The sequence below is a fragment of the Actinia tenebrosa genome, unplaced genomic scaffold (assembly GCF_029948245.1).
Source record: "Actinia tenebrosa isolate PJP-AT-01 unplaced genomic scaffold, QUT_ActTen_1.0 PGA_scaffold2__45_contigs__length_23673736, whole genome shotgun sequence".
NCBI classification, from domain to species: Eukaryota; Metazoa; Cnidaria; class Anthozoa; order Actiniaria; family Actiniidae; genus Actinia; species Actinia tenebrosa.
Genome location: NW_028292579.1, coordinates 10,091,484 through 10,115,192, shown reverse-complemented (window position 1 = coordinate 10,115,192; position 23,709 = coordinate 10,091,484). Strand labels below are relative to the sequence as shown.

Below are 23,709 nucleotides of genomic sequence, written 5' to 3'. Positions count from 1 at the left end.
AGCACGCCTACCAAATCAAATTTGTGGACCCTGTTTATGACAAGATATAATTTATTGCACTGAATTCCTGTTTCAATTATCATGTCATCTCGCGTATCGTTTTTTTTTTTTTTTTTTTACGACCATAATAACCAGTTTCGGTCAATACGAAAGTAGAAACCCTGAATATGACAGGAAACTCAGGAAGGACTTGGAACTTGAGTGAAATTGCATACCCTGTTTATGATAAAACATATATAATTAGGCACTGCCCAAAGGCGGAGCTCCCGATACGAAAGTCACAGGGAGAACAATTTGAATGAAACTAAAAGGTAAAAATAAGATCGGGGAAAAATCTTCAATTATTTTTTCTATTCGAGATGAAGATAATTTCTCCCATAATAAAAACCATGCAGTGAAATAGAATCGAAATCCACTACATTGTTTGTTTTTCGCTGTTGTTTTTCTTTTTCTTGCACGAGTATACTCTCCCACTTAGGAATTTTGTACACAACTCACCACCTCCCCCAGGGGCTAGTTTGTTCTATTGGAAGATTCTTCGACAAAGTTTTCTAAGGCCGACAGTTTTAGGCTTTGAATCTCTTTTACTTTAAAAAAAAAACGAAAGATAACTACAGATAATCCAATACAATAATCCGTAGCCACAAATTTCTGATTGGTCCGGATTCGAGTGTTTTCAGTTTTTTATTATTTTTATTTTATTTTTATTATTTTTCTCTTTTTTTCCCCCGAAAGTTGACCAACCGTACCGGTGGCTACGGCCCTGGATTTAGGATTAAGGTGAGCAGAAAATAAGCTTACTTAATTACGTCTTTTACAGAACGGGACGAAGTTTAAATTCAGTTAAACAAGAACAAGAACAACTGAGACAAAATAACCAATAATGCAAAAGGAAATGCAAAATACAAAATGATGAATTTCTCGTCAGTATAAATTGGCGTAAATGTTGTAAATGTTTTTGAATATTTTTTTAGCTTTTTAAACTGTGAAAGTCTAGGTCTACACAATAACATCTCTCAACAACACAAATTTAAGCTCATTTTTATAATCATACTTGCTCGAACAGCTTAATAAACAGTTGAATGTTTGGTGTAAATTTATACTTCATTCAATAATTAAATAAATTATATGTAGAAAACGTCATAAAAACCGTCTCTGTCTCTGAAAAGAAAAGACTGAAAAGAAAAGAAAGGAAAGGAAAGGAAGGAAAAGAAAGGAAAAGAAAGGAAAGGAAGGAAAGGAAAGAAAGGAAAGGAAAGAAAAAAGACTGAAAAAACGACATGAAGGAAAAAACATAAGGAAGAAGACAGGAAAAGAACAGCCCATCCCCCCCCCTCCCTCCACTCCCCTACCCTCCCCTCCCATCCCCCCCCGCCCATCACCTCCCTCCCCCCCCTCCCCTCCCCACTCCCCTCCCAAAACGAAATCAAAATGCATGAACATGAAATGAAAAAGTGTGTGTATCCGCTGTCGATTTCATTTCGCAGGCTCATCCTTGCCTGATATGCAAATGAACCGTGCGTAACTAAGACCGCTAATTATGCATATCAAGTTCGTTTATTTACAGTAATTAAAATTCGCCTCAAAAATACGACATACGGCGGATCAAGAGATATCACAGGCTTCGATCTAAGCTAAAATCTTTTAAGACTCTACCGGCATTGAACTTTAAGCGTTGACTCTCGAATCTTGGAGTTTTAGAAAGTTTTTTGGGGTTTATTTTGTGTTGGAGGATTCTGTCAAGGAATGTAGTCAGTCGAATGTTCTTTTGTTCTTTAATGGCTTCCTATTGTAACTAAACATGGGTAAGTTTGATTATCTTCCGTAATCTCATGAGTCTCCTAGTATCCTTCTTGTTTCTATTTATCGATGTATAAAGTTTCTTTAAATATCTTTTTGCTCTCCATTTTAACGGAGCGACAAAACTAAGGGGGGAAAATTTCTTCCCTCTCCGACCTCACCATGGAGACAGTTTTGAGTTTATGGCTTTTCAAGTGGTTCTTAATTACTTCACGTTATTAGCCGCTACGTGTTAGAAGTTAGCACAGGCTTCTGAGTGAATACTCACAGTTTTATTTCTTTATATATAATATCAGGGGATTTGAGTGTCACGAATCTCTACCGTAAAGTCGTCTCTCCTTCCATGAAGTTCAAGGCTGATGAACTCAGAAAGGAGACTATACATACACGACACGTTCGTGGAAGATCGCCTGTTTCTCCTAGGAGAATTATTGTTCCCAGCCCTGCTAGAAGTACTTATTCTGCTCCAGGAAGAGTGGAATCGCGAGAATTAGCTTTAAAAGTAAGTGGATGTAGGTTATATAATCATATATATATATATATAGAGTATCATTCGACAAAAATGCCCCTCTCCCCTCCCCCCACACCACAAACTCAAAAGGCCCTCTACCCAAAGTGAAGCCTATCTTACTCATCAAGTTTTAGGACTTGTAGCTCTCTAAGTAATTTCAAACTAAACAAGTAGTATTAGATTTTTATGTTAAGTATTTTCATCTTATTTATATCTATAAATATGTTATATTTATTTTATATATATTTTACCTGGCTTTATTGTGGTTTTCTGCAAACTCAGTAGTATTGCCGTCAATCAAAAATAATCATTTGACTGGCGGCAACGAAAAATCAATTTCACAACAAGCAGTAGAAATGTATGAGTTCGATCACTGTTTTTTGTTTTTGCTTTGTCAACAGTCATCTGTAACATATGGTTGCTATGACAATAGTATTGAGCAAGACGGACACTATAATTTCCAGTAAGTTGGTTTAGAAAAAAAAAGAACAGTTATACGACTGTGTCTACTGGTTCTGATAATATTTGCCCATTGGCCAATAATTAATAAGTTACATGTGAATTGAGTTTGTTTGATGTGTTGTTCTCTCCCAATGCCACTAGGGTTTTTCTACAGGTTCTCCGGTTTTCCTCCCTCCATAAAAATCAACATGTGAGTTGAGAGTTGTGCGAAAAGAATATTTGAATATAGTAATAATTAGTAGTACGTATAAAAGATACACGGCCCCACAAGTTCATAACTTGAAAGCCTACCGTGTATAAACAAATTTTTTAAATTTTATTTCTTGTTAGTCAAACTACTCGTTTCAAGACCACATCTTTACCTGCCATGCCGCTTACCAAGAAATATGCCCATACAGCCCCTGGTAGCACTAGAACTATACCGCTGTCAGTCACTCGGCATTCTGTAAGTTATACCAAAGTAATATCATAAATTTCACCACAAATGTAAATTTTTTTTTTGCTTTTTGATTAGTTGAGAGCTGTGGTAAATAATAGGACATGCCAACAAATTATGTCAACGAATTTATGAATCGCTCATGCACAGAGCTAGTGCGCACTTTAAACTGTTTTTCTTTCAAACTTTTTTTCCTTTTTTTTTTTTTTTTTGTAATAAATAGAGGATATTACATGGGGGCGTGGAGATACGAATTTTATCTTTGAGTGTTCAATTGATATCTCACGAGTGAGCGCAGCGAACGAGTGAGATATCTAACTTGAACACGAGAAGATAAAATTCGTATCTCCAAGCGGCCATGTAATGTTCTGTTTATTATGAAGATATCAATGAAACTTAAATAAAACAAAAGCTCAAAAATTCTTTATTAAAATATGTTACTATGTCAAGAGCGATATCTTCACGTGTGAAAGATATGGTATCTTCCACTGGTGAAAGATATCACGTTTTCGACACTAGAGAAAACCTGGTATTTCATTGATATCTATATAATAAAAACGAATTCACAATGTTTTATCAGTGTATGTTCTCTTATTTACCAAGATATGAAATTGTCAACAGTGGTCAAAATTAGTTATGTATTCATGAAGCAAACAGCAAAGATTTATCATTGTGCATATTTTTTTCTGTTTTTGTATTTATCAGGCTTTATCTCTTCCTGAAAAGTGGCCAAATGAAAAGTAAGTCACATGCTATTTTAAAACAGACATATACTCTTGTGCCAGCGTTTGCAGTGTAGAGGGAGGGTGGGTGCTGCAGGGATGGAAAGATGAAAGCTCATGGGCTTGAGAGATTATTGAGACAAATTCAATACAAATATCAAAGATAAAAAGATATGGTATTATAATTATTGTCTCCAACTAGCTCAATTTACCCCAATCTTAACTAATTAGCTAAAATGTTGTTGCATTTTGTACAGTTACAATTAGCATCAAAAACCTTGCTGACTGTGCTGCGTAGAGTTATAAAGCACTGTCTTGGTAATTTGGAAGAATACTTGACACTTGTGAGGAGAAGCACATCGCGTAGCAGTTCTGCCAATCGTGTTCTGCCAATCCCCCCATTTTATAACTGCACACAGTGAGCACGTGCGTTTTCTTTTTCTTCAATATACTAGGCACAGCCGTGGTACTTACAGTAGCACAGAGATGGCATCGCAACAACGTAAATAATTTTTAAATTGTTATCACTTCTTAGGCCACTGTTCACCACTCAACAACAAAGAAAAAGTGCTGAAGAAATTGCAAAAAGTGATTGTAGAAGACTCAAAAGAAAATCAGAGGTAAAACACTAGGAGAAATCCATTGAAAAATTGGAATTAAAGGATTGAATATCTTTTCCTCTCCTTTCTATCGTTAGATAATTTCTCACAGAATTGACAAGCAATACTACATGAGTGGAATTAGAATACCAGTGAAAAGCAGGTTAGATCATTTTATTCAATAACATTTACCTTGGAAAAAGACTTGTCTCAAAAAGGATGTTGAAACAGGGAATAATAGAAACTCGTCGCGCTGTGTTTGGTCGAGAGTCCAGTGACTCTGAGACGATAAATCACTGCTCAAGCGGTGATTATATGAGGTTTTCCAAAGTTTTGACAGAGTGGAAGTAATACTAAAAGATTTTTTATCCTGAATTTCGACTTCTCTCTGATATTCAAGTCTAAAATCATACTAAAACAATTATTTCCCTCAGGCTCAGTGATTATGGTGACCTCGAGGCTCGAAATATTTTTACGTTTCTTGTACAAAGAATGTTTCGAATTCTCCTTATTTTATTTCAAGTTAAACAGAAACTTTCAGTTGAACTTATCTTTGTATTTTTCCACTAAGATGGGATGTTGATACCAATGATTTATTGAGGTTGAAACTACTAGCTCATCATAAACAGCTTGCAAACTACAAGGACATGAAAAGTCTACAGTAAGTAAAGTGAACAAAACTATACTTTTGCCAACAGTATTTAATTGATGTTAAAAAAATCATCAAAGGATTTTGAGCACTGCTCTTTTCCCTTATTATATCTTTATACTATGTACTACAATACTATCAGGCTTTATTTCCTATTAAAGTGCTTCTCAATAACACGTGCGCAATCATAAAATTTACAGTCGCGACAAAATGGAGCAGTTTTCGTATGACTGTAGAATAAAAGCTCACGGTACGAACGCGGTCGTGACACGGCAAGGCATACACCAGTCCAATCACATTGCGTGAGAATGTATTCCAAACAATCAAATACCCGGAACACGGCACGAACACGGCGCACGAATAAGATTCTTCATTTGATTTCTATCAAGAGAATATGAACTAAGAGAAGGAATCCCCGTGCCCCATCATGTGCACACTTTGATGCTATTTTTAGAATCTATTCTAAAAATATCATGCAATGATATCATTTTTATTTGATCGTTTGATTTTCTGCACGCGCATAGTACGCGCGCGCTCTACGCTGTTTGCTAAACGTTTTCTTGTGATTTTCTTATGTTTAAATGTTCAAATCTGCCCACAAGATGACGATGTAGGTCGAAAGCTTTGGATAATAAATGTAAAAATACTCCAGAAAGATAAACAAATTACTACTTCAATTTCCTGTCGTATTTGCCAAGCTTTCGACGTGCACATTCATATCCAGGGCAGAGTGGAAATAACAGAAACACCCCCAAAACGTAAGCAAACAGCGAAGAGCGCGCGCAGTAAATGCGCGTGCAGAAAAACAAATGGTTTAAAAATAGCATCAAACCGTGCACATGATGGTTGCAAGGCTATATAGGGGGAATTCCTTCTCTTAGTTCATTTTTCTTGATTTCTATCCATATTCATGTGTATTCTCATGTGCAACCGTTAAAAAAAAGAAATGAAGAAAATAATGATACTCAAATAAAGGAAACGTTTGAAATGGGAAAGACATCACTACGCCCAAGAGGTTTGTTGCGAATCTTTTGATGATTTTAACATTATTTCTTTATTCCTATAGAAATGAGCTTCAAGCATCTCGGGAAAGTCCAGGAGGACAAGTCAGTACACCAACACCAAGCACTGGAAAACAGAATGGATCAGATCAACCACGGGTCAGTTGAACTTTGAGTGTTTTACAAATGGGGTTATTCCCGGGTTTCGCGCACCTTTACAAAAACGTTGTCGCGAGACAAGTGAAGTAAGGACTTTCGCTATGTAAAGTAGCTCTATAATGAAACGTTTCTCGTGAAGCCATCGAAGAAATAGATTTTGATGGACGTCAAGCTAGGTGTGACGGCACTATATTTCAAATGCCGCGACAGCGCGAGTTCGTTGAGTTAACGCAAAGGAATGAGAACGGAGAGTAACTTTACAAAACAATTTATTGAATCGCACGACTGAATAATTTTAACTAATACAACTTGAAATCGTAAATATCACACGCTAGGAAAATAAATATCACTAAGTAACCAATACCAATCACACATACTAAGCGATTAAATATAGGATATCACACTTCTAAATTAACTCACTATTTTGGTTACACTCCACACTCGGTAACAAGAGAAGAGGTGCACTCATACCTTATAAAGTTGTTGGAAGCGTACCAAGTTGTTGTAGCATTCGGGTTCCCGACTAACACACCAAACTAGCGTGGTAACTCTCCTTTTATAGTCCAAGGATCTTGAAGGACAGCTGCCAGTCTAGCTCAGTTTTATCTTAACAACCAGTATGTCGTGCACCCCCCTTACTTAGCCTAGTTGGTAACTATGCAGTGAGAAATCTTAGTTTTCTTACCACTTCGTAATGAAGTACATAAAAACGTACATACTCCTAAAAAGACTAACTCTTTGTTTACCATCTTATGAAAAGAAATCAAACTTTAACTCAATTTGGTACGGGAATAACTTGGTTAGAATTTCCGAAATGGTAAACAGAAAATATCGTAAACAAGTCATAAACTAAGCTAAAATATTAAAATGATATTTAAGGACAACCCAGATTTAAGCGTCTGTGGCAACCGCGTATCCAACAAAACTAAACTAATTTCTAAAGAGATCGTAGGTTAATGAAGATTTAGCGCTAATGAGCACATGGCTAAACAATACGCGAACTAACCCGAATATTCCCGTGAGATCGTTATAATCGGAACCGATTTGTTAGCGTATTGTTTCAGCCATGCACAATCTATTGCTGCGGATTAACTCGTTATTCTTTGTAGTAAGAAAAGACTTCCTAAAGTTACTATAACTTTTATCCTGCTATTATGACCAACTGGGCTTGAATTTGACTTATTGACTAAATTGAATTAAATATTGAACGGTTGAGCTAATCATTAACTCGGCTAAAATTCTCTGTCGTCACATACCCCTCTCCTTACATTAACATTTCTCCTGAAATGTGTTGAAAGAATTAACCAATATTAAGGAGGTTAAATAGAAAGGTAACGACAAAACGTGAAAACATGGCCACACTATAGCAAATGAAACGTTGAGTAAATACGATGGTTTTGAAATTGGATTAAATATGCGAACACAATGAAATCTGCAGACGGAGCTGCTAACCCGTGGCAGCTATTGTGTAAAACGTGTACACTACTGTACAACATTACCATTAAGTTTAACTAAGAGTTCAGTTCAATTGTACCATTGTCAGGGTCTTCATGATCTGTTACTTGTAAGAGGTGGTTACAGCCTGTGCAGCGTGGATCTTCCGTAGTAACTTGTTCCTTGTGGCGGAGGTGTATTTCTTCCGGCTTGCGAATGCGGTGACTGTGATATAAGTGTCGTCCCGAAACGAAGATAAGGCAAGGTAGCAGAAGGTTTAAAACACCAAGCGAAAATGCAATGTACGTCAGGATATCGTTAACGGGAACGGTGTCGTAGCCAGGTTCTTTCATGCACAGAGATTCCTTTACACGTTTCCAAAGCCCATGCTTTACATGCTGTCAGGGATTTCTTGTACATTCGTGGGCATCGCATATATGAACTAAAGCCAGTTGCATAATGGTAGTATCTTCGTAGATAGGAATCGCATTCCACAAGGTTGGTCAGGAAGCGTGACCAGGCGACGAGTGATTCGCTGCACAGAGTGGACAGATGCTAGTATTTGGTCAAGAAATGGTTTCGCCTGTCCGGAACATGTATTATTGATAACTGGAGCAGGGCGGCTGCGTCTGGTAGGGAATTTTGTTACGATATTTATCAGCTTCGTTCCCTTGAAAAACACCAAAGTACGTGGATTCGTTGTCAGCATCATGGATTGAGGGTAGTAGGTCACCTTTCTTCCAATTGCCTCAAAGCCATGAGAGTGCGGGTCTTGGGCGTGGACCAAGGTCATATAGAGTAGGAACAGGAATATCATCGTCATCATCTAAAACGAAGAGGACAGGATGGTATCAGTGGAGCGTAGGATGTCTTGGCTCCTGGGTTCTTTAGCTGGCATGAGGTTTGGGTCAGCGGTGCCAACTGATAAAACGCTGAATGGCGGCAGCGACGCGGTTATTGAGCTTCTGTCGTTTAAAATTTTCGATAAGCGCGTTGTCCAATATGTTTTCCTCAGGTTCCCAGGTGTTGTCCTTATCCTCGTAGTCTTTCCATTTTATGAGGTAGTAGGATTTTCCTTTCTTTTTCTTTTCCTTAACGATGCGCTCTGCCTGGTAAACGTCATTGCCTGTTCGGGTAGTTTGTTCTTGTACTGAGTCGAGCTGAGAATCGATTGGTTGCGCACTGTCGGCTATGGGTTCCTCGGGTTCTGCCGGTTGCGCACTGTCGGCTGTTGCCTCATTCTCGGGTTCTTCATAGCTATTGGGCGGTAGATCTTCATGACACAGGTAAGGCTCATCATTGTCTTCAGCAGGTGGTGCAATTGGCCGGTCATTAGGATCAATATATGGTTTCATGCGGTTGGCGTGGATTGAAGTGCTCACTTTTCTGTTGTCACAGGTCGTAAGTTCGAAGTGCACGGGTGACATTTTTTTTGTTATACGGTATGGACCAAACCAGAAGTGACGCAATTTCTTGGATAAACCTTTTCTTGGTTTTGGAGTGTAAACCCAGACTCTATCACCAATGTCAAAGGTAACAGGTTTGGTGTTTCGGTCGTGAAGTGCTTTCATTTTCTGCTGAGCCTTTTGTATGTTCATACGAGCGAGGTTCTGGGCTTCATTAATCTGGTTGATTATTCTTCTACGATGCTCTTCTACTGAGTTGGATAGCTTCGAGGGAGCTAGTAAACTCACATCCATCGGTAGCCTTGGTTCCCGGCCATACAGCAGATAAAACGGACTGTCTAAGGTCGAGGCTTGTGGAGAGACACGGTATGCAAAAAGAATGGAAGTCAGATAGGTATCCCAGTCTTTCTGGTCAGCGGCAACGTACATGGAAAGCGACTGAGCGATCGTCCCATTAAAACGTTCGACAACTCCGTCGCACTGTGGGTGGTAGGCCGTAGTCTGGACCTTCTTAGTGTTCATGATCTGGCAGATTTCCCTCAAAAGAGAAGAAAGGAAGTTCGTTCCTCTGTCAGACAGTAAGGTACGAGGCGCTCCATGACGAGTAACTATCTCTTCAACAAATAGCCGTGCAATAACTGGCGCATCGATGGTTGGCACTGCGAAAGCCTCAGGCCAGCGAGTAAGGTAATCCGAGAAGACCACGATATAACGATTACCAGAGTGCGTTGGTGGGAATGGTCCCAAACAGTCCACTGCTACTCGGTCGAACGCGCCTTCTACTGGGATGGGAAGTAAAGGTGCCTTTGCTCTGTTCTTGGGTTGTTTTCGCATAGCACAGTCGATACAGGATCTACACCAGTGTTCGATGTCCCGGAACATTCCTTTCCAGTAGTAGCGCTGTCGAAGTTTGGCATAAGTCTTGTTTACTCCAAGATGTCCTGCTGTAACGTCGTCGTGACCCCACAGTAATACTTCAAATCTGAGGGCTTGTGGAATGACTAGTTGGTAGCAGATAGCGTGACGAGCCGGTTGACTGGGCATCCAGATGTGGAACAATAGGCCATTGTCATCCAAGTAGAACTGGTCTTCTATTAGCATAAGTGGTCGTGCTTTGTTATTTTGGGCTGGAAGCTTGTCTGTTTCAATGTACGTAATAAGGTCGCCTAGGTCAGGATCCCTCCTCTGCAACTGTTTAACTTGCTCTAGGGTTCTGGTCAGCGGTAGTGTTGGTTCTTGCGAGACAATTCCTGCAATATTGTCGTGGTACTGCCGTCGGGATAAGGCGTCTGCATTTCCATTGGAAGAACCGGGTCTGTGAATAATTTCAAAATCGTATTCTTGTAGTGTGAGCGCCCAGCGAGCCAGTCGGCCAGTCTCGTGTCTGGTATTCATCAGCCAGCGAAGTGAGTGATGGTCGGTGTGGACTGTGAACTTTCGTCCGTATAGGTATGGTCTGCATTTCTTGATGCCGAAGACGACTGCGAGTGCTTCTCTTTCTGTAGTGCTGTACTTGCGTTCAGTCTCTGATAAATTACGTCCTCCATATGCAATTACTCGTTCTTTACCATGTTGAATTTGGCCTAGTGTGATTCCAATAGCATCTTGACTGGCGTCTACGAATAGATGAAATTCTTCTCTGAAGTCAGGAAACGCCAAAATGGGGGTAGTTGTCAGTGCAGTTTTCAGCTTGTCGAAGGCGATTTGGTGATCTTCGCTCCATAGGAAACGTGCGGCCTTCCGTGTTAATTGGTTAAGCGGCGCTGCCATCTTGGCGAACCCTTGGACAAATCGACGGTAGTAGTTGCACAGTCCTAAGAATGCTCGGACATCAGTGACGTTTCGTGGTCTTGGATAATTCTTGACTGCGTTGATCTTGTCTTCATTAGGTTGGACTCCTTCCCTGCTTACTACATGGCCCAGAAATTCGACTTTGTGACTGGCGAAGTAACACTTTGATGGCTTCAACTTTACCTTAGCCGCTCGTAGTCGTCCAAATACTAGCTTCAGGTGTTCCAGATGTTCTTGAAAGGTTTTACTGAAGATGATGATGTCGTCCAAGTACAGCAGGCAGATCTTCCAGGTTAGTCCCCTCAGCATACATTCCATGAGTCTCTGGAAGGTACTAGGCGAATTACAGAGCCCAAATGGCATCTTTAAAAAGTGAAATAGTCCAGAGTGAGTGACAAAAGCAGTTTTATCTCGTGAGTTTTCGTCCATCTTCACTTGCCAGTAGCCCGCCATCAGGTCCAAAGAGCTGAAGTACTGTGTTTCGTGCAGGGCATCTAGGACGTCATCAGTTCTTGGAAGGGGATAGCTGTCCTTACGAGTTACAGCATTTAACTTTCTGTAGTCCACGCAGAACCGGTCGGTGCCATCACGCTTCTTCACTAGTACTACAGGAGCACTCCAAGCGGAACTTGATGGTTCAATTATTCCTCTTTCCAGCATTTCTTGTACGTGCGTGTCGATCCGCTGTCTCTGCTCTGGCGACGTTCTGTATGGAGGGCGCCGGATTGGTGGGGTATTCCCAGTGTCGATATGATGTTCCACCAATGATGTACAGCCAAGCTCGTCCGGTTTCAATGCAAATACATCTCTATGTTCATTAACGAGTCTTCGAAGTGCAGACTGTTGTTCCGTCGTCATGCTTGCGTCGTCCCATTGTATAGGGACTTGTTCGGTTGTGTCTTTAGATTCACTTAGATTTTCAGGTGTAGAACTCACATGGTTGTTAGGCTCATCCAGCTCGACCGCAGCCATGACGCCAAGGCTTGGGTAAAAGGACCCCAAGTTGGTGTTGCGATAGATCGTTACTGGTGTATCTGTCGGGTTTATGACTCGAAATGGAACTGTTTTCTCTTGGCTGACATTCGCGAGGACTGTGGTTCCAAAGACTTGAAAGCGGGATACCAGTCGCTCGTCAGGGTCAACATAGCCTTGAACTCCGACTGCTAGGTCTCCAGTAATCCTTACAGGGAAGACGGTCTCTGTAAGCGGTGGAACTACGTAAGTTGCAGCAGCAACGACTGTGGATGGGCCAAGCTGCGGGTCTGTTCTGGCGGTATTCTTTGGGAAAGTGCTGCTTTGCTCAGTCAACCTTGCCAATCGTACTGTTTCTTTTGCAAAGTCAATTTGGGCTTCGTGTTCCTTTAAGAAATCTCGGCCAAGTACAACATTGTAGTGTAAGTCCTTGATAATGTGGGCTTGTAACTCGTAGCTTTGCCCTCCGATTCCTACTTCAACGGTAATCTGTCCAAGTATCTTGAGTGGTTGACCGTTCACGGACTGGACTTGTACATTGTGAATTTGGTTTAGTTCGCTGCTTCGGAGAAGCGGTATTTCTTCGAACAGTTTTTCACTAACTGCCGATATGGCGGCACCAGAGTCTATCAATATCCTTACTTTGGTATCTGCTATTTCCCCATAAACTGTGGATTCTCCGTCTGTCGGCATCTCGTTGGCCGTAACTGATACCTGGTAGTAATTGTCCCTTGTTTCTTTGGCTATTCTGTTGTTAATTTCCGCGGTCTCGTAGTTGCTGCTTGCTGCCAGACTTGCCATGTCTTTTCCTGTACTGGTATTCTCGGATTCTTGTGGCGCCACTTTTAACATCTTATTTCCTTTAATTTCATCATCGTTAATTTCGTCAGTTGCATCGTTATCAATACTAATTGTCAGTTCGTCTCTTTTCGAACTTTCTGGTACTACACCTTCCTCGCGGTTGTAGTTCTGTCTTGGACAGCGCTTTTGAAGCTCAGCCTTGGGCTCATTGGTCAGGACCTCCACTGTTTCAGGTTCCTGTTGATTAACGACGTCTTTATCTTTGGTATTCTTAGTCTTCTCGTATTCTGCAACTGGTTCCATATTAATTTGTTCGGCACTTCCTTTGCCGTGGTCTGCAACTTCTTGATTTACGTTTGTCTCTTCAATTTTCCTTGTAAATTCATGTCTTTTTGTCTCTTGGGTAACTTCTTGATTAAAACTTGATTGTTGTACAGGAAACGATCTGGCGAGTTCTCTGCCGGAATAGTTTCCGATTGGCCGGTCGGAAACGGTTCCGCGTTCAGCAACAGGTTGTTCGTTCGCACGATGAGTCTTCATTTGGCGGGGACTTTGAGGTTGTTTATCTGTCTCGGCTCCATGGTTCTGTTTCTTACCACTTGGTTGACTTGGATGAACGGTCGCGTGTAGGTAGGCTTGATTGTCTGTTTCTTGATAATCATTCTGGTGGCTGGTGGTTAATATCGTCCCAATCATTCCTTTATTGGGCATTTTTCTGCCTTCCTTCCTTGTTTGGCTACTTTTTCCGGGGACTATTGGGCTTTCATGCTGCAGGTTAATTGGTGTTGTACTTTTTCGTGCGTATTGTTCCGTGCTTCTTGTGGGCTGGTTACACGGTCCATTAATTTGTGTACTCCTTCGTGCATAATAATTAGTGTTACTTGTGGGGTTATACGGTTCGTTAAACTTCTTTGACGTGGGTATATACGGTGCATTTTGTATTTCAAATGGCCTGAAGGTGTTGTTATTTACATTTCCTCGGGCTCCTATCCTTTGGCTAACACGAACTCCTCGAATAGAAGCCCTGTTTAGTTTGACGGCGGGCGCTGGTAATTTTGGTGTGGGTCGGACATGGCTTCTATCGGTCTTGGTGGGAAGGCTTGGCTTTGTTGCTGGTATCTCGACTGCCTTGAATACTCTTGGAGATCAGGACAGCTTCGTCTGTAGTGTCCAACCCGTCTACAATGGTAGCAAATAACATCCCCTTCCGTGGTCCGTTGACCTCTACCTCCACGTTGGTTATAACCATGGTTACTTCGCTGTCCCCCCGTGTCGTACTGATGATTAGGCGGCATTCTGCTTGGTTGGTTCCTTCCCTGTGGTATCGCTGCCAAGGTCGGTTGGTTCAATTTAGTCGAGAGCGTCTTTATGGCATTAGCCATGGCAGCCATCTGTCGTGGCAGGTCGTCATTTTCGCTTCTCTGTTGTGGCTTTCCCAGGTACCGCAGTTCTTCCTTCAAGTCGTTCAGTTGAGCCTGCAGTACTTGGATTTCTGCTGATGACTGGACAGCAACTCCGCAGACTGGTTTCGGTTGGAGGAAACTTGCCTTGATAGTGGCGAGTTCCACTGCGTCTTTGTATGTAGTGGGTCGGGCCATAACTACGTGTTCTTGTAGTTGGGGCAGTAGGCCTTGAACAAACTTGTGGATCTTGTCGTGTTCGGACAGACCAAGACTGCGTGCACGCCGAGAGATATCCTGGGCATAGTCATTCACTGATTCCTCGGGCCTTTGCTTTCTATTATTCAACTCTTGGCGGCGTAGGTATGTCTGCCCATCGTAGTGAGCTTTCAGTCCGTCGATCAGCTGGGCATAGTTGGCCTTTACGTCAGCTGGGAGCGAAGAATACCATTCCCTGGCATGGCCAGCCAGGTAAAAGCCGATGATATGGCTTCTCTGGTCAGCAGGCCATTTTCGTAGTCCAGCCATGCTTTCGAACTGTACGATAAAATCTCTGACATCCTCGTCTGGATGGCCCGTGAAGGTTCGGAGCTGTGGTAGACCATTCAGGGATTTGTCCTGCTGCTGTTGTTGCTGCATGTCGGCCAAAGACTGGGCAATTTGGGCGGCTAGCTCGGGGACCATCCCTGGCTCTTGGGCTCCGGCTTCTTCCATGTTCCCTTGGTTCACTTGGTCTGGCGGTGCTTCAACCTGTTCCGTTTGATAACTGTCTTCTGGCGGATTCTCGTGTTCTGGTGGGTGACTGTCTTCTGGTGGATTCTCGTGTTCTGGTGGGTGACTGTCTTCTGGTGGATTCTCGTGTTCTGGTGGTAGGCTTTTACTAGTTTCTGTTCCTTTTCTGTTAGTGGGTTTCTGTTTGGCCTTCGGCTGGTCCGCGGACTTTATGGTTTTCGCTTTACTCCGGGACCTCAAGTTCAATGTAAGGCTGCAGGTCCCGTCGCAGTACTGCTGCTGGTCCTTGGAATTCTCGTTCTTAGAAGTCGTTTCAGTGACCTTACTCATTCAATTTTCACAAAATATACACTACCTAGTTGGGTCCCCAGCAATACTTCTAGATTATTGTAGCTTCTAGCGTTGTCATACAATAACTTGCCGAACAAAACCAATTAACCCGTGATATGGAATAAATTTTGTTAAAATGGTTGGTTGTAATGGTACTTTGTTTGTTGCCGTACAACACAAATAAAAGAGCAAGACCCACTAGAAATTACACCGTTTCCCTAGATTATCAGTCGAGACCCAACTGTTAATAACACAATACTACTTAAACGATAGCACTCAAAGTCTCTCGAAAAAAATTTGTAACGATCCGTGCTTTCATTACGCATAACCGAATTACCAGGACAAGTGAAACGCAACAAATACATTTAGAGAGGAAATGACTAATACTCTCCCCTCGCGAAATTTAAAACTAAAAACTCATTTCCTCACACGGGGCACCAATTTGTGACGGCACTATATTTCAAATGCCGCGACAGCGCGAGTTCGTTGAGTTAACGCAAAGGAATGAGAACGGAGAGTAACTTTACAAAACAATTTATTGAATCGCACGACTGAATAATTTTAACTAATACAACTTGAAATCGTAAATATCACACGCTAGGAAAATAAATATCACTAAGTAACCAATACCAATCACACATACTAAGCGATTAAATATAGGATATCACACTTCTAAATTAACTCACTATTTTGGTTACACTCCACACTCGGTAACAAGAGAAGAGGTGCACTCATACCTTATAAAGTTGTTGGAAGCGTACCAAGTTGTTGTAGCATTCGGGTTCCCGACTAACACACCAAACTAGCGTGGTAACTCTCCTTTTATAGTCCAAGGATCTTGAAGGACAGCTGCCAGTCTAGCTCAGTTTTATCTTAACAACCAGTATGTCGTGCACCCCCCTTACTTAGCCTAGTTGGTAACTATGCAGTGAGAAATCTTAGTTTTCTTACCACTTCGTAATGAAGTACATAAAAACGTACATACTCCTAAAAAGACTAACTCTTTGTTTACCATCTTATGAAAAGAAATCAAACTTTAACTCAATTTGGTACGGGAATAACTTGGTTAGAATTTCCGAAATGGTAAACAGAAAATATCGTAAACAAGTCATAAACTAAGCTAAAATATTAAAATGATATTTAAGGACAACCCAGATTTAAGCGTCTGTGGCAACCGCGTATCCAACAAAACTAAACTAATTTCTAAAGAGATCGTAGGTTAATGAAGATTTAGCGCTAATGAGCACATGGCTAAACAATACGCGAACTAACCCGAATATTCCCGTGAGATCGTTATAATCGGAACCGATTTGTTAGCGTATTGTTTCAGCCATGCACAATCTATTGCTGCGGATTAACTCGTTATTCTTTGTAGTAAGAAAAGACTTCCTAAAGTTACTATAACTTTTATCCTGCTATTATGACCAACTGGGCTTGAATTTGACTTATTGACTAAATTGAATTAAATATTGAACGGTTGAGCTAATCATTAACTCGGCTAAAATTCTCTGTCGTCACATAGGCGTTTCCATGACATTCCATAGGCACGTGCTCTTGAAAACTTTGTGTTTTCCGACAGTGTCATGGAAACACTTTGACTGAAGTCCACCAAAACTTTATTTTCTTGCATGCCACGGCAAATGGTACGATTCTGCCGGTGCTAATGAGAACGGTTGTAAAGTTTTACTGACTTACATCGCCCTAAATCTGTCTTTTTAGGGTTTGAGCCCCGAGCAAGCCCGAGCTCCAGGAGAAACGGAGGGAAAGTGGGCAGAAGACAGTAAATCAGAGACGAGCTCCATTGACGAGTTCGACAGCATTTCAATGAGAGGTCGTAAAATAAAATTACCAAAAAGCTCATTGCAAAATGGTGTTACTTCTGTTGACTTCGAAGATGGAAAGACAGAAGACGAACTTGGCGAAGGTTCCTTGGACAAGCAGCAAATAAATGATAATAAAGAGAGCGAGAAATTCAATGAAAAGTTGGTCGAAAATTCATCAGACATAAGAGAGAGTAAAGAAACCGAGGATGGAGAAAGAATCAAAAACCCAGGCGAAGGCGGCTTAGGCGAAATGACAGTAAATAATTCAGAAAATCCGTCAGAGAGTCATATCACTAAAGACCAAATAAACAAACCATCTTCGGCAAAACCACGTAAAAAAGTGAAAAGTATAAGATTTAAAGACGAAATAAATGCGAAAATTTCGAATAAAGTTGACAAGACGAAAGATAAGGATGGTAAATCTGGTGAGGCGGATCAGGAAGAAAAGAGTGACCATGTTAATCCTTACCTCGATGAATGGTTAGGAAAGAAGAAAAAGGAAGTTGATGGACGATACAAGCCAGGAAAGCCACCTCCAAGCAGGTATTTTAAGATCGAAAACGATTCAATTTTTATCGAAGCCTGAAAAAATTTCTGGGCTGATCTAAGCCAGGGCACGGCTAATTTAGTATAGTGCAGTTTTCGTATGACTGTGAAAAGCTCACGACACGAACACGGTAGTGACACGGCAAGGGATACGCCAGACAAATCACATTGCACGAGAATTTACTCTCCATCCAATCAAAAACCCAGAACACGGCGCGGACACGGTCACGCCAAGATCACGGCACTTTTAGACCAATCATATTGCGCGTGAAAAATATCAGCCAATTAAAATTCTAGTAAGTATCACGGTCACGGCTCGTCACTCTTACAGCACTGAGCTTTTCACAGTCATACGAAAACTGCACTATATCGAATTGGAATTTAACCAGCGAGTTAAGTTTTTCGCTCACTCACCGCTACGCCACCCGTGTGTGGAAACAGATGTCTATTTTAAGCTGTTAATATGAATAATTTTCTTTTCTTTTCCGCAGAATTTTTATCTCTGCTCAAATTCCAAAATCTAAAAAAGCAGAAGTTACGAAGTTTTCCGAGTAAGTAATTGGCACCGTTGTTATTGACGTTTTTACATTGAATTGGGCTTTAATACTTTTTTATTTCATTTTTTTAGAATGTTCTTAACCGAGACAATCGCTCTGCAAGAAAATCAAGTGAATTTGGACAATGATACAAATCCTCCTGTAAGTCCACGTGACACTTGGCTTAGCCAATCAGAATGCACGATTTAAAATACAGATATAGTCCATGATAAGCGTAATGGTCCTTTTTACTGACCTTGGGCGTAATGTTTTTCCCATTTCATACCACGCATCGTTTCCTAGAGTATTATTTCTTTATTTAACGGTTGCACATGAGAAGACACATGAATATGGATGCAACTCAAACACAGAATCTTATTCTCAAGAGAATGACGCGTGGTCCGAAATTGGGAAAACATTATGCCAAGGTGGATAAGGTCCGTTCATTGAAAAGTTATCGTTATTCGAATAGGCCTTTTGCAACAAACGTTCACGTGCTGATAACGAACAATTCAGCCAAAGGTCCCTTGAGGAAGGCTCTGCTGGATGGCAAACAAACTTTAAACTGCTTCGTATCTTGAAATCGAAAGTATCTTATAAGGAAAAAAAGTAATTTTAGAAAGGTTTTGGATATGACATTAGTAATACAGTTATTTTCTTTAAATAAACGAGAAAGTCTGAATTTTTGCCATCCAGTAACACCCATGTGATTATTTCCTGCAAATGGCCTATTATCTTGTGGATCTTGGTTGTATTGAGGGGTAGTCTACCCTACCGCCGCCCGCCGCTTTCAGTGTCGTCACGCAACGCCTTTTTTCCTGAAAGCGTTGCGTGACGACGCTGACTAATTGAGGGGTCATTTGGTTTGATACTAGTTCACTTGATGTTAACTTAGGAATCCAAGTTCGGTATTATCAACACCAAACAGAAAGAAACCTTCAAAACAATGTTTGACGAGGTGGACAAGGACAAGAACGGCTCGGTGACCCTGGAAGAGCTAAAACTAAAGATGATGCCTGCAGTATCAAGAGACGACATCAAACACTTTGTACAGGTGTAGAATACACATCCTTTTTATCGTGAAAGGCGGAAGTGATCGTATAACTCTTTATTGGTTATTATTAATATTAGGAATATATATCGCGCGCGCTGATTGGCTGGCCACCGTGTTTATATCAGGATCGTTCACAAATATTTCATAAGAGCAATACACTAAAAGCTGCTTATGACTTTGTGCTGTTATGAAAACACTCTGGGAGCTGTAGAGCACTCTTAAAGCAAGGGATACCAGGCTACGCCTCGTGTTCCTAGGCTTGCTTCTCTTGTGCTCTGCAGCACCTTTTGTGTTTATATCATACATGTAGTACAGATGGAGTGTGCCCACCCCCATGCCCCCCACTAGGCGGGCAGTGAAGGAGTTTCGTGTTCTTCTCTTAGTAAACTTTTCTCTTTTCTGTTAGGTTTTCGATTTAAACAAAGACAAAACAGTTGACAGTCGAGAGTTTACAGCCATCTGTTCTCTGAATGACAGACTCGCTGGTACCAGGTCGGTATTCAAATGATACATTGAAAGTCAACTCAAATCTCTTGGTGTTCCTAAAACCAGAGGTTTTAAACTGCTGCTATTAATGTCTATTTATGTATCCTCTATTCTTCGAGTGCAACCGCGGGACCGAAAATGTCTTGAGATATAAATAACAATGAAACAGCCGCCATGTTGGTTGATCTAACAAGAGAAGTGTAATAAGGAATGATATGTATAGTCAACCAACATGGTGGATATGACGTAACATGCACCCAAAGAATAGAGGCACCGGGGCGGCGAATAGTATGGTGACTTTGCGTCAACAAAGGGACAATAAGACATACTGCTTAATTTACCAACATCATACGACTGTGTATAGCCATTACCAAAAGATCACCAATTTTTGTGATCTTTTGTTTTCAATATTTCTTGATATTTCTTCTGGGGACTGACAGGAATTTGTCAACTCAGGACTAGGGACGCTAACAATGTTTTTTCAAAAGGTTACTGCATATTCCTTCCCCCATCACTGATATCCCCACTCCCGTTAAACAATTTAAAAAGTTACTTTTATTGAAGTGTCTAGTCATTCTAGCGCTTTCGCACTAATTGACCTCCTTGGCTCGGGCTGTAATGGCCCGGGGGGGGGGGGGTTACTCCGCCAGAATTTGGGTAGGGGTGTTCCGCTGGGATTCTGAAAGGGGTACCCTGTTTATGACAAAAAAAATCGTATTTGTAGACCCTGTTTATGACAAAAGATATAATTAATTGCACTGAGTTCCTGTTTCAATTATCATGTCATCTCGCGTATCGTTTTTTTTACGACCATGGTAACCAGTTTCAGTCAATATGAAAGTAGAAATCCTGAATATGACAAGAACCTCAGGAAGAATTTGGACCTTGAGTGAAATTGCATACCCTGTTTATGACAAGAAGCTTGAGAAACCATACCCTGTTCAGCGGATCATCCCCGTATATTTCATATATGGGAGTACCCCCCCTCCGGGTGTAATGGTTTCCAATTTCAGACCACGTGTCATTTCCTAGAGTATCATTTCTTTGTTTAACGGTTGCACATGAGAAGACACCTCAATTTGGATACAAAACAAACAAAGAATCTTATTCTCAATGGAATGACACGTGGCGAGGAGGTCTATTGGGAACACTTCACTCGCACACACTACGAGTCATGCAAAAACTTTTCTTATTATACGTTATTATTGTGTTTGTCAGGACTGAGACAGCAGATGGTTCTATTGCACTCGAGCTGGAGAAGCTAGCACAACACATCGTTATCTTCAAGGTAATTACTCTTGGTCTTCGTGCCAAATACTGAGCAAGCTAGTACAGTCTATTTTAACCAGATAGTTCACGCACGTGCTTCAGAAGGGGTTAGAAGTGGGCAGCTCTTGAGAGTGTATTACTGAATATTACTTCGTCGTGTCGAAAAAACTACTAACTACTGGTCTAGATAGATGAGGCACTAAGCCGTTTGGGATGGGCTCGGATATCAAAAAAGAACATGCGTAATAGGTAAATTACGAGCCTTAGATGAAACGACTGAAGAAGAGTGCTATACAAGCCTTTCACAACTTCAAGTCGCGTAAAAAATACTACTGGTCTGTTATTTGTTTACCTTTTAATGGGATTTTAACTGGAATGCATGTTTTTACCCTTATATAGTATGATATTTTACCGGAAATGCACCTTTTTATCCTTATATGACCAGTATTTTACCGGAAATGCAACTTCTTTGACCTTATATGGTATTCTTGATAGGAAATGTACAAGACAATGGACGAGGATGACGACAATCGTCTGGATGCTAACGAAGTCCTCATAATGGTATCTGCTGCCATGGAAACCGAGATGGGCGCCGACCTGGAAGTGGCAAGAAGAGTACTCGATGCAGCTCGAGATGAATTTGGTAAATTGTTTTTACTGTCCTGCACGATTTGTTACTTTGTTATTGGTTTATTCCGCTCACACTGATACGACTGCAGGCAAGCGCCACGAATATCCTGCATATTTCACAACTTTCTATGCAATAACCTCTTTTTTTCTCTTTTTTTCCCTTGTAAAAAATGGTTTGTAATTTTATTAAAAAGCAAAATACCCTTTGCATGTGACGTCAAAGGAGCTCAATTTGGGGGAGATAACAAAAGAATTTCAATCTCATGAGATTAGTCCACTTCCGAGATGTGCTTTGCTTGTCACGCACAAAGGTTTCAGTACTTTTACCGCGTACTTGGCAATTTCACGTGTGTGGGTTTTCTGTTTCTTCGTGTATAGTGCACGCAAATGGGTTTTGTCACTTCTATTCTCCTTGCTAAATATAGAAAGGAATACAAAAGAATAATAATTTTCCGTATTTTTCAAACTTTTCCCCATTTCCCCTCCAGGTTATATCGACTTTATTGGCTTCATGTCGTACATTCCTTTCTTCGCGAAGCTCCTCAAGACCATCATGTCCAAACCGCTATCCATCGCTGAGATCGAGAAGGCAAGAGATCGCGTTAAGCAAAAAGAACTGACCTTTAAACCCAAGAAATCGAACAAAAAAGAACCGAAAAGTTGGGAAGCTTATTAGACGTAACTGCACGCATAGGCGCATATTTTCCTGTTGGGAAGAGAAAAATAAGCATGTGGCTATGCGCGAAGTATACGATGTTACAAACCCGCTGTTTTTATTCCAACACTACGGAGGCCAGCGGCTATAGCATACGGAACATTTCAGATAATATTGCGCAATATATGACTGTTAATTATTTATTGGCTGGGCTGGGTTGGGTGGATGGGGGAGGTCCTAGCTAGGATTTAAGGGGAAATCACATGGTGTTTAGAAAACTGGGGAGGAATCAGCTAAAACTCAGCAAGTATCATCTCGAAGGGGGATCACTCAATAGTAACTACGTCTACTAATAGAGGGGTTTTCGTATGAGTGGGAAACGTACGGTACTAACTTAGAGCACGCACACGGTACAAAGTGCCGTAACATCGAAATAGCTTCCCATCGTTTACAGTGATTCCTCCAATCACGACGCCGATACGGTTACGGTAAGACTACGGTACGGTTTAATTGCCCTATTTCACTATGACGTCATTGCTTGTTTATGTGGGGGATAGAATCGCCAAAATCCAATAGAAAATTCAACAAAATTGGCTCCTAGCGAAACAGTTTAATCTAAAACGGCCTGGTTTTCAGATATAATATGTGTAAATATGTACTAAAAATATTCTGAGTGTTTGCTGGCTATTCTACTTCTCTTCGTGGATTGATACGGGTTTTAGAACAATTTTCGGTGAATTTGCGTTGATTTGACCCCCGCCGACGACCATGATCCTTTGCGTTTAGACAATAGATTGTTTTGATGTGACGTCATAGTGAAATAGGGTAATTACAGCTAACCCTAACCCTAAGGGAAAATCATTCAGAGGCTAAAGATAATGACCGGTCTCCAATGAAAGTTTAATATGTCAACCGCGTATAGCCCCGCTCTTTTATGCCCTTCTCGGTGGTAGAACATTCAAGCGGCTATAGCAAACTAGTAATATTTCAGAAATTATGCACAATATATTTTTATATCAAATTAATTTATACCTTGATTTTATATACTTACCCTGAAATCTTTATTTTCAATCAACAAAAAAAAATGTTATCTTTCTAATATATTTTTTATGGAACAATTTTTTAAAAAAACATTAATTTAAAAGTAATTCTTTTCCCTATATACCTATTCATACCTTGGGCGTAATGATTTCCCATTTCAGGCCACATGTCATTCCCTTGAGAATAAGATTCTTTGTTTGAGTTGCATTCCATATCCATGTGTCTTCTCATGCACATCCATTAAACAAAGAAATGATACTCTAGGGAATGACGCGTGGTCTGATATGGGAAAACATACGCAAGGTAAAGAGATTCGAGTCATACTAAAATAAAATCCCGCATTGTTGCACTGACAGCTCGAAAGAACAATGTTGTCTTCAAGGGTGTTTTGAAATCGTTGTTTTAATGTTAAGTTTCTGCAAAGACGTTGACGCACGGTTTAGAGCGCATGCAGTAAAACCATG

General features: G+C 40.8%; 1 protein-coding gene across 1 annotated transcript; it reads left to right on the top strand.

The window, feature by feature from the left end:
* The first annotated feature begins 1,556 nt into the window (after positions 1 to 1,556).
* Positions 1,557 to 23,626, top strand: LOC116289873 (uncharacterized). The gene is made up of 17 exons (XM_089033560.1): positions 1,557 to 1,805; positions 2,097 to 2,302; positions 2,713 to 2,774; positions 3,104 to 3,218; positions 3,915 to 3,949; positions 4,467 to 4,551; positions 4,629 to 4,693; positions 5,102 to 5,191; positions 6,246 to 6,339; positions 16,925 to 17,571; positions 18,066 to 18,125; positions 18,203 to 18,272; positions 19,006 to 19,164; positions 19,571 to 19,656; positions 20,869 to 20,938; positions 21,415 to 21,562; positions 22,038 to 23,626. Exons 1-17 carry the CDS (start codon positions 1,802 to 1,804, stop codon positions 22,223 to 22,225), a joined length of 2,184 nt encoding a protein of 727 aa, XP_088889686.1. The 5' UTR covers positions 1,557 to 1,801; the 3' UTR covers positions 22,226 to 23,626.
* The last annotated feature ends 83 nt before the right edge of the window (positions 23,627 to 23,709 follow it).